This window comes from Ctenocephalides felis, unplaced genomic scaffold (genome assembly GCF_003426905.1).
Source record: "Ctenocephalides felis isolate EL2017-DRISC unplaced genomic scaffold, ASM342690v1 CF-g0.4_SCAFFOLD_03572, whole genome shotgun sequence".
NCBI lineage: Eukaryota > Metazoa > Arthropoda > Insecta > Siphonaptera > Pulicidae > Ctenocephalides > Ctenocephalides felis.
This window is the reverse complement of record NW_020539726.1, coordinates 28,028,837-28,041,438: the sequence shown is the minus strand read 5'-3', so window position 1 is coordinate 28,041,438 and position 12,602 is coordinate 28,028,837. Positions and strand designations below refer to the sequence as shown.

The following is a 12,602-nucleotide window of genomic DNA, read 5'->3' as shown; positions in this document are numbered from 1 at the left end:
TGGCAAAGAAATTAAAAATATTATAAGAAGATAAATGCTGTAGCAAAAGCCAAAATTTTGAAATCTTCAAATATTGTCTTGTGTAGATAAAATAACACTTTATATACTAAGGTCAATCTATATGCAAAGGTTTCGTTGAAGAGTCCAAGACGATATTAATTGAAAAAAAATATTTATATTTACACTGATGATGAAGCAAACCATAGTCTCTAATGTCTGAAGTTTTATTACAAAGAAAAATAAAAAAAAAAGTATAGTGTTTTAGTATTTTTCAAGATAATATCTGTTCTTTTTCATAGCATTGTAAAAACTTTGGAAAAGTAGCATAATTTAAAAAAAAAGCCGAAAAATTAGTGTAAGATATGTTGTTCAAAATTTTATATTATTGTTATATTACAGTTAAGTAGAAGAATCACTTTTTATTTTTTATGATTTAGCAGTTACTGCAGAAAATTATCATCTATCCAAAAACTTGATAACTTGCAAATTAACGAATGTAACATGTATAGATGAGATCCTACTAATTTAATTTCATGGTATGTAATTGTCAATGCAAAAACTTCTCTCTTCCTTTTAGAAGACGTAATATATTTTGTTTCTAACATGTATTTTCTTCAAATTTAGTTCAAATTACATTATTGTCAATATCATGTATCACTTGTATTTAAACTTGTTTATCTATGTCATGTATATAGCTTTCATTTATCTATAATTCTCTATTTACGATTTACCTTAAGGAAATTTGATATTGACGTTTGTGCTCCATCCGTTTTGTTTCTATAAGGTAGAAAATGGCTTTACTTTTATTTTAAAGAAAATACAATTTGTAGATACGGAAACTCAATATCCAGTACAGTATTGAGTAGATAATAAACATCATTTACCAATAAATAATAAGAAAATTCCATATAGTATCAATAACAAACTTCATTTTCTCTTAGAACTTGTTTGAAAATTATATACATAATCCTCACGGAAATGCTTTCCTATGACTTCATTAATAATGTTTATAATTTAGTCTTTTAAAGTAATACCTTGAAGAGTATTTTACAAAATAAGCATAGAGTGCATGCACTTAACAATATTCCTTCAGGAGTATTTTATCCCCTTTTAACGTCTTTGTTCATTTTTCGCATTAATATTTAAAATTACTCGGAAATCTTGTGAAATTTTGCATGGACGATTAAATGTAGCACTCGGTCCCTATGGAGAGTTGTATATTTTCCTCATGTTTATTGTGGGAAATGCTCTGACGATAAATGTATGGAAAGTCGTGGAAAATTTTATACACTTTTGATATGTCAATTTTTAGTATGAAAGAAATGCTTTCATTAGGGATGATATAAGAAGTGTTTCAAATGTAGGTTTGATTCGTGGAATCTATGTAGATGCAATGTCTCTCAAAATGTGATTATGAATGTGATTCAGAACAAAAACTCCTAACTGGTAAATAATAGGATTTTACGCGATTATCACAAGTCGAAGTTTGAATGATGTTTTTATATCTGTTTATATAAATAAATAACAAGAATATATCAATGTCATTCTATTTGCACACGACATTATTAGAGATTTTTGTGACCATATCTAATTAACATAGTTTATTCATTTTTACTTTGACAATGATATAAATTATAGTCTCGGAACGTTTGAAACTGTATCATAATTTATTTTTTATATTTGGTTTTAAATGCTGTCATCAGTTGGGTAATTATTTTAATACACGAAACTATCAATCTCTATTGATTTATTAAATAATTTATTAATTTATTAATAAACTAGTGGTGCATGGCATCGTGCCTCAAGGCAAATTGCTGGAACTTTCCGTATCAAAAATTGAAATTAAAAAAAAAATTAAAAAGCTTTGCAAAAAAAGATTTTGGGGTATTTTAAAATTTCTGAAAAAATAGACTTTTTATACATTGAATTTTTCTGAAAATTTTGAACTTTTTTCAAAGCAATCGTGCTGCATGCCTGTGTTAGAGATAAAATATCAAAGCGCGACAGCGCTGCATCTCAGTTTAACGATTAAACATGGGTACGGTACCCATCTCTATAAAATATCTGATAATTTGATGTACATATGTCTAATGATCATTTTTGACCTCAAAATGGCTTCTTTTTTACTTTTTTCACTCAATCTCCAAAACAGCTAGACTAGCCTTTGCAAAAATCTAAAGAATATTTTGTTTTGTCAATACGAATAAAATGTTCTCTGAATAATTCAAATAGGTCGCTCCGATCTCTCGAAAACTCATCTACTATTTTTTTTTGTCCCGTATCTTCGAAAAGACTAGACTTGCCTTTGCCAAAAACTGATCAGCACGTCTTCTCATTAATAGGATCCGTATTCTCGAAATCGTCGACAAAAATTTGTATCCGCAAACACACACACACACATACATACATTTTTTCTAAGGTATGCCAAATTGTTCAGAAACCTCTGAAACGTTACTATATATAAAAAATTTCATTTTAGATTTTTTGCGATGACTATAACTTACCCTACGAGAAGTTAAAAATACCTAATTCTTTAATAAATTAATTAAATATAATGTGAAAAATAAATATTTATTCTATAAACTTATTTAATTTAATTTAAAAGAGTTAACACGACAAGAGGCTAGAAGTTTTTCAAAAATGCTATTAAATTGTATATAAAAGTTTCTTATTTTCTAACTATCTAATTGATTGGAGTTTAAGAAAGTTTTGCTTTCAGTTCAAATTAAAAAATCATCTCAATCTTGAATGATAGCTAAACAACAGTTTTGAGTTACAAAACGAACATTTTAAATATTTAGTATTGAAAAAAAAGTGTAGATATAAGAAATATTATTACTAATTTCAACAAGCAATTTTATAGATTATAGATATAAAAAAGATTTTACTAATTATAACAAACAAGTTTTGAATGAAAATTTTTGTAGGGTATTTTGATGCAACATATAGGATATAGGTAGTAATACCAGATGATAAAATGCAAAATTTGTATTTCTGATACACACACATGCCATACACTATTATACAAACAGTTCAGAATTACTTACATAAATGAAAAAATCGAATACTTGCAAATTCGAGTTTTTGTCGTTCTTCATCTTTCCAATCCTTCAATTGATGGTAAATTTTTTGAGGCAACACTTTTGTTCGGCATATTTCGGTCTACAAATTTCATAGATATTTGCTCGGATAATTTACTTTTATTATTTTTTTTTTCAGGTGAAACGCAGTATAATGCTCAAGATGGCAGACGCCTGTCAGACACCTGAGAACAACACTTCAGGTGCAGCAGCTCGTTTCCATGAAATGCATGTGCAACGACACAACAATGTCAGGTAACGACAAACTTTTTATGGTGACTTGCATTTGAATGACTTTGACTTCTAGTTTAAATGCGAAAGCTTTTGCATAGTGGGATAGCAAAGCAAACTGCTCGTAAAATCACCTCGAAAGTTCCCAATGGTAATAATTGAGCTTGGATCAATGTTTAAAGTTTGGACATAACAGTTCACTTTATGTCGAAATTGATTATTGTATAAAATACAAATAGGGAAAATACGGACAAAATGGTATATATATGGACGAAATGATACTGTGACCTTTTTTAATAATTGGCTAGTTTTTTTAACGTTTCAACGACTATATAACATGAAAAAAGCTATAATAAGAGTTTTGTCAGATGTTAAGCGTCATTGTCACAGTCTTGTCGCAGTGGTCATTATTTTGCTCTTTATGTCATTTTATTCGTACTATATGGACAAAATGGATTTTTTAACAAATTGCATTTTTTCTTTATAAAAATATGTTATTATAGTTCCAACTTAATTTTAATACTCAATCACTGATGATAAATGATCCAATGCTGAGTAAAAACGATTGAGACTGGTTATAACATTAAACAAAAAAATATTATTGGAGAACAAAATACTGCCATTTTGTCCGTACTTCTACTTCTTAATTGATATATTAGTTTTAGATGAATTATAATAAAACTATACTATTACAAATCGACAGGAGTCATATAATGAATTAATTTGTATTTTGGTCGTTCCTTTGAAAACTTAAAAAATAGAGAAGGTACGTACAAAATAACATGGTGTTATATTTTTGTATGATGTTTATTTAATGATATTATAATCAGTCTCAATCATTTTTTCTCATTTTAGATTTATAGATTGTAACATAGTCTTTAATTAAACAGAAACTATAATAACATATTTATTAAAAAAAAATCACCTAATTACAAAAACCATTTTCAAGTCCCCTTTTTTACCGGTGGATTCTTTGGCCTGTTTTTAATTGGTATTTTTCATTAATTGAAATCAATAAATTGCATAAGATAGAACAGGGCTTAAAGGTTCAGGAGTAAAAAGGTCCGCCACCAATATCTCAAAAATATGTAAAGTTGCGAATTTTTTAACAGCAATATTTGAAAGAAGAAGGAAAAAGATGTATAACCAGCCATCGCCTTGATTCTTATGACGTTCCTATCAGAAAAAAAAACGGCAATGTTTCAAAATCCATAACAAAAGTATTTTCTTTCATCGTTAGATTTTTTGGTTTTGAGCACTGTTGTTGTGTTTATTATTATTTAATTGTATGAATTTTATGAAAATGTTTTATTAATTTTAAGTTAAAGTCCTGGCTGAACTAAAAATGATCAATAGAACCTTTGCCCTAGCAAATCAAAAAGTAGAAAGGACCAAGTTACAAATTTTTGAAAACCAGCGAAAAAACACATTTTACAATGATGAATTAGCGAGGAGTTCAACTTAACATAGTCAGATAGTTGTTTGTTTGACATGTGTAATTTGTTGTGATATAATTAGTTTGGTTTGTACAATATACTTGCTTGAAGTCAAATTAGACCTTTGTGTCCCGTCCTCTCCTATGTCAAAAATGATCATGTAAGACAAAATTCTATACAAAAACCTTGTTCACGTGTGAAAATTGTGAATAGCAAAAATTGTTCAAAGTTACTGCCATAAATGGATCAATTTTTTAATGGAACAATTTATTATTTAACATGACCTTTTTATATAATCAATTCAAATTATTATCGATAATTTCATCAAATCAAATCTACTTTTCTATTAACATTTCTATATTATTTAATCCCATTACAGCATTCTGTATGCAGACATTGTGAACTTTACGCCTTTGTCAGAGAAGTTGAGTGCATCGGATTTAGTAAAAACATTGAACGAGCTCTTTGGAAGATTTGATCAAATTGCGCAGGTGAGAAAACTCACTTCTTCACCTATTACTTACTAAAGTATCATTATAGCACTGTTTGTAGCATTCAGTTGGATGAATTGTAATGTAAATAAATAAAATTTTTTGATAATTACATTCTCAAGTTGATCAATTTAGTGCTAAATCAGTAATTTTTTGCTAAATTGGAAAACGCTGCATCTGAAGGTTTTAAATAATATAATAGTGAAAAGGGTCTTTTTTATTTTTCTGTATAAATTAATAGGTCGTTATTTATTCGGAACTTCGGAATTCGGTCGTTATTATGATGGAACTTTAAAATGTTTATTTATCTATGCCGATTTCCTTGTTGATATCAGTACGCATACAACGTTGATGCCGGTACGCATACAATGACAGATCTCATACGCGACATACGCGACGACTAATCACAATTGACCCATATAGGAATGATATCATTAAGAGCGAATGATGAATCGTTAGCACTCTACTCTTATCTTTTCTTATCTGCCGTAACGCACTTTCGTTGCATTTGTACGGATTAACACACTAGTCACGCCGACTATAAGTTTCAAAAAACGAATAAAACAGCTAAATTTGTTTCTATGACTTAGTAGAAGAATTCATTACAAAATAGTTAAAATTTAATATAAATTTATGTTGGAAGTTGTTTTGTTTCTTATTCTAATTTTTTCTTAGCAAGCTTGTATTTTTCCAACCATTTCATGTATTTCTTACCCGTTGTAATTTAATTCTAGAACATAAAGATTTTTATAAGTGAATATAAACCAGATTTATGGCCTTTGAGTGTTATAGCTTATAGGAGAAAATAACGGATGGTTGATACAAGTGCAATAAAGTATTGTAAAAGCCGCATCGTGAAAATTGTTATTGCATTATAGATCGTAATTCAATAAACCTTGTAGAGAATATTGCAAAATTTGATAGAAAACTATCATGTGACGAATTTTTGTTTTTTTGAAAAATGTCGAGTAAACTAATATTATTTTTGTATTGTTTATAAAAGTATTATGCATGGTTAGTATAATCCCCAACATTTTTGTCATATTTGCAAACCACTTTTGTCAAATTTTGGCTCACTCATCAAATAGATTTAATAAAGTATTTATATAGTAAACAAAAGACTAAACCGATGGCTTTCATAAACGAATACAAATATATTTGCTTGCACATATCGAATTTCCGATGTGATATATCAGACAGTTCAATATTTATTTAGTAAATACGGGGATCCAATTCGTACTTCGCCGATTACATTTTCAACAGTGCTAGGTGAAAATATAACCTAGAATGGTTATAGACATACACTGAAATTTATCAAATAAGCAATATGTAGCAGTAAATGGACATGAGATATTTTTAATTTCAAATATAGTCTGAAGACCTACTTAGGTTCTTGAAAACCAGTGATATTTTCTTCAACAGCAATCAGTTTTTTATTATAGCATTTTTTCTGGAGAGAGTAACTCATTGGTCCAACATTCTTTTTTCATGTTCATATACCATATATGTTTATCTAATAGTCTTGCCTATATGTGTTATACATATGCCCACAAAAGGCGAGTTTTACTTAAAATTATATTTGGGATCTTCAACCTAAAATAGAAATTTGATATCATACTGCTTGATATCGAACTGGCCAATGTTGGGATTGTACCCGGGACTAGTTTGTGCTAACCCACGATCTTAACCATTACACCACAACGGGATCAGAACCAATGATATTATCTTGCAGAATTCTTAGATGATGTCACTATATTAGTCCTGTGTCCCTCTGAGTAGGGATTATTCAATTTTGTACAAATACACGATTACAGCTCAATTTCCATCTGATAACTTTCGAACAGTATTTTAATTTTTAAAATTGGTTCAGATTTTTTGGCTTATATACTTATTTGCTTGTTATGAAGAAACGGCTTTGCCGATTGTCTGGCTGAATTAATCAACGCGGATGCTTATCGCAATTCACCAAAAAAATTATTGATTTGAATTGATTTTAATTTTTCGTCATCAGTTTGATAGCATATAAACATATTTCTATATTTAGGCAACAACTGAGAAATTTTCTGAGCATAATATTTCTATATCTGATAGTTTGATATGTGTTATTTGCTGGGATGTATGTCGTTTGGTTTTTACAGTACAAATACTTCTGAAATGCTTATAAGCTCATATATTGCGATGCTGAATGGGATATTTTACTCGATGATGCATTTAATACGGTTCCACAATTAATGAGAAAAGATACCAATTACAAGGTCCAATTTTGGCTTAAATATATACAAACGCACATACTTTTTTTCAATTTAGTCCCAAACAATTCATATTGATTTAAAATATCTGGAAAATTGTCGGGGATCTCAAAGACTTCTACTCGTTTGTCACTTTTGAATGTCCATCTTACTGTCTCTTATTGGTCAAAAAATATTTTATAATTTTGTTTCTTGGGACATATGAACATATAGTCGAAAAAATTATAGGGAAAAAGGGGGGCTTGAAGGTCCGCGGGTAAAAGGTCCTACCAATATCTCAAAAACAAGTAAAGTTAGGAATTTTTCAATAACAATTTTTGAAAGTAGAGGGATTTTTAAGTTGGATTCAAAACGTCCACGGGTAAAAAGTTTCACTACCAATATCTCAAAAACAAGTAAAGTTAGAAATTTTTTAACAACAATATTTAAAAGTAGAGGCATTTTAGTTAGATTCAACCGCTTTTTAATTATAGAAATATGTTTTTTAGCTATTTTTCTAAAATTTATCATCTTTTCTTTTTCACCCCATGGCCTGGGTGAAAAGGGACTGCCACTGCGCAAACATATACAAAGTCTTATTCTTAATTTTAAATGAATTTCCGAAATAATAGCTAAATTATATAACCAATGAGAAATAAATTATATATATATATATATATATATATATATATATAATTAACAAATCTAATTTTCTGGAAAAGCATAAACATCTCCTTCAATAATTAAAAAATATTTTAAAACAAATTTCAATTAACTTAACCTTTGCCCCATGTGCATCTCTTGCAGCTACTCATATAAGAATAGTTAAAATATTCTTATTACAGCATGAAGAACGGATTTAAAGGTATCAAATGCGATTATCAAATTAATTATTTCATTCAAAAATTTAATTATTTTATAATCTCAAAGTGTATTTTTCTGACAGTATCCTGATGTATTAATCCAATTCTCCGTCAAAAATGCTGACATGAATTTATCCTCCCACATTTATCGTGAACTAGTTTTGCGCACATGCAAATTGAGCTTCGGCAAATGACATTTATCGTTTACAATAGATCAAAATTTTATTATTTCATAAATATTCATTGCTAGCCGAATATCTACAATTTATATGCAGACAATAAAAAATTTATGACAAATGTAAAACCATTTCCAATATTTGAATATTTTTAATGTTTGTTTTAATGAATGTGCATGATCAGTTTCTGTTTTTTTTTGTCATAGGTAATATATTATGAATTTAGATTTGATTTTATTGTTGATTTTATAACATACCGTGCATTTTTATTACTGCAAAATAGTTCACATGTTTTCTTTTAATATTTATAATCATTTTTAACAAAATTTTAATTTCTAAATGTAATTGGAAATAAATTGTCTTAGATTGTATCTGAAAACTTTAGTACAATTTTTCTATTTCAGTCAAAGAAAATTCTCAATCATTTATACTTTTGTGAAATTATATTATGTTTACATATACATATATAAAATCATTGAATTTGGTTCCATGTATTTCAACATGGTATAAGTTTTGCACAATCATTTATTTAAAAATAAGAAAATCATGGAATGGAAATGTCACAAAACTCGGATGAAATCCTTAAACCTTATAATATTTATTATCAGGTCTATGATGAAATTCCAACAATATAAATTGAGACAATAAAATATGGTTTTTTAGGAATTTCTGAATCATTTTTCGTATCTTTTTGAATTTAAAATAATAGATTTAAATGAAATGATTTTTCAAATTTTATTCGTATCTTTTCGAATTTAAAATAATTGTTTTAAATGCAATGATTTTTGCAAATTTAAGAAATTCAATATCAAGAGATAGTTGATTATTTAAGTAAGTAAGTAAGGAACATGAAAATAGAATTTTAAAATTTGAACTTCTTAATTTGAATGAAGTAAAAATAAAAACTATCAATAACTTTAGTGGATTATATTAATATTTTCTCTATATTTTATAAAGTTTATCAAGTCTTAGGAGACTTGGCATCTAATAAGTATCTACTACAATCTATTTCTTTCGTAAAATTGTTTTAAAGTGGTTATCTTGAAATATCTTGAATTTTTATTAGTCATATTTTATATCTCATAGTTATGTATTATTGAATTAAATTAAACTCTTAGTTTAAAAAAAATCAATTATTCATTGATTGTCTAAATGATACCAGTCAAATATAATATTTGAAGTTAAAAAAAATCAATATATATTGAAAGGCAATAAAACAATATTTTGTGATAAATATAAACTAATGTGTGTTGCATTTATCAATTACCTTTCTTTTAGAATTTTTGAATAACAAAACTTTTAGAATTAGAATTTCCAAATAACAAAACGAAATTACTAGCAAGAAAAGTATTTGATAAATACTAAATAATAATAAATAATATAATAATTGATAAATTGGTAAATTAATTAAGTAATTATAAAATATTGTTATATTGGGCAAAATCCACATTTTTTTTTTTTTAAATTATATTTGACTTGTATACATTTAGACACACATTAAATAATTGATTTTCTCAAATCAGGAGTTTAATTTTATGGTAACTGTTTTCATAATCTCTCATACCAGGCACTCCTGCCTGACTGTGATATGAAAATAGTATATCAATAAAATAAAAAGAAAATAAAAAAAGAGTTTAATAGACAATTAGAGTAACAATTTGCTGGGTTTGTTGCATTTGGATCAATAATCAGATTTCGTAAAAATAATAAACTTATCCTATAATTCCTATACATATATAACATATAACTATAATTTATTTTATAATCAATAAATTAATCCACATGGCTACCTAAGTCTACGAGTGTAGTCAATAGACTATGATATATTTATGACTCTGAAATAAACTAATAATAACTCTAATTTGTTATTGTAATTCTTATTTTCATAGAAATGTGTTTTTAATTTTTAAATATAGTTTTGTTGATAATGATAGAAAATTCTTAAAATATGATGTTGTGTCTGTAGCGCTTCTCTGCTCGCTGTTCTGTACAGCAGTATCCTGCGAAAAACACCGTAGAAAAGGGTCAATATTGTTATGAAATATTTTATTGTACCTCAAATATTTAATTAACTTAAAAAGTGATATTTGGCAGTAAAAAATTATCATTATATATATGATCATCAAAATATCAAATATTTGATAAAAATTTAAAAAATCAGTACTAATATTGTTACAATTTTGTTGGGTCCGTACCAAGATTGTTTTTTTTAAGTTTACTTGCAAATTTCCAAATTTTCAGAAAAAAAAAATTTCAAATATTTCAAAAATATATTGAGGATCACTGTGATTAATTTGATATTGAGTGGACTGTAAATTATAAATATTCCATCACCATAATATATGTGAATAAAACCACTATTTAGTTTATGATATATATTAAACTTTACTCTACAACTTCCTTCTCTCATTACATTTGCTAGTCTCTCTAGTTATTATAAGTTACAGGTATTTGTACTTATACAATTGTATTCCCTACTTCAAAGGGTTAAATAGAAAAAGCCCTGGTCAAATTTCAAATTTACAATTCAGTTTGAAAATGTATATCAAATGCGTATCAAATGCGTTATTATAATAGTAAGAAATATATCCTCAGATGGATTTATTCGGCACCTCTTGCTAATGTAAACTTTCTCAAGTGTTTTGAGCGATAAGATCGTCACTGTTTATTTTATTAACGATAAAATATATAGTGATTATAATTATTTACTTGAAAATATTTGAAACAATTGTTATTAATCATTGATCAATATTTATTAATTACTGATTTTTTTCTCTCGAATATTTAATTCTGGTACGGGAAGTAAGGCAATGCACTTTGCACCACTAGTTGAATCGTACAATTATTGCCACCACCGACTATGAATCTACTGCCACCGTCGATATTCTATTCGAAAGTGTTTTCAGTACATTTTTCTTGTTTCCAGGAAAACCAATGTATGAGGATCAAAATCTTGGGCGATTGCTATTACTGTGTGTCAGGTTTGCCCGTATCTCGGCCCCATCACGCGGCCAACTGCGTCAACATGGGATTGCAGATGATCGAGGCTATCAGGTGCTCCTATTCTATCAGTCTTATTATTTTTCTAAAGCTTTAGCAGAATCCACAATATTTATTTTAAATTCAATATTGGCAATAGTTTGAATCGACAATAGAAGAATCTTATTTCATACTGTTTAGTTATATGATAAGATATCAATTTGCGACGCAAACGATTTAAGTTTATTTATTTTTAAATTGGATTTATTTATTATATATTTGTTTATTAACTTTTTGAAGGGTAAGAATAAAATATTTCACTTGTATTGACGTAATGAAGAAGTCCAGCGGTTTCGGAGATCCAGAAAATAATTTAAAAATGTGCTATTTGCTGGCGTTAGCAATAATTGGGCTCTTTTTACTATCACCCCGTTTGAGATTGACGTTGAGTTCTTGGGTTTTAAACAATTAATATAAAATTATCTTTTTCACCATTCTACTCCGGAGTGAAAATTATTCTACTCGACTTCTAAGGAAAAACTGCCGAATACTTTCCCAAATACTTTGCTTTAAGAACCACATCTGACAAATTTCTTTGTTTTGTCCTGGCGTCAAAGGCAAGAGCAAAAATTGCAAAAATTAATGTAAATAATATAACAAGTCTATAAAATTCTTCTATTATAAAATATACTTCAATGCTGAATTTTGGTCAAATCAGATATTTTTGACAGTCTGGATCAACCGATATAAATGGGTATCAAAAACTTTCAATAAATTTCAAGATTGAAAAAGAAAAATTTCAAAAAATGTCAGTATACAAAAAATATTTAAGTTTTCAAAAATATGAAATTTTTAAAATAGTGGCTGTTCAAGTATTACGTAAGCACTATAGGGGGGGGGGGGTTATTGATTGGCTTATTTTGGGTGACATGGAGAGCAGGGGAGTCTAGATGATGATTACGTCATAGGTAGTATTTTTATTTTTTTACCGAATGGCAACCTTACATTGTCTTTGATTGAAATCGAAACGCATTTTCGGGGATTTCCGCAAATAATGCATACGGTTAGGCACTCGCTTTAATTAGTTAACGAAGTCTGGCGAAATTATAAGTTACAAG

The 12,602-nt window shown here is 27.8% G+C and overlaps 1 protein-coding gene across 1 annotated transcript; it reads left to right on the top strand.

Annotated features, from left to right (window-relative positions):
• The first annotated feature begins 3,243 nt into the window (after positions 1-3,243).
• LOC113388327 (adenylate cyclase type 2-like) lies at positions 3,244-11,602 on the top strand. The gene is made up of 3 exons (XM_026625719.1): positions 3,244-3,335; positions 5,127-5,238; positions 11,432-11,602. The coding sequence occupies exons 1-3, from the start codon at positions 3,244-3,246 to the stop codon at positions 11,600-11,602; spliced, it is 375 nt and encodes a 124-aa protein (XP_026481504.1).
• Positions 11,603-12,602: the final 1,000 nt, after the last annotated feature.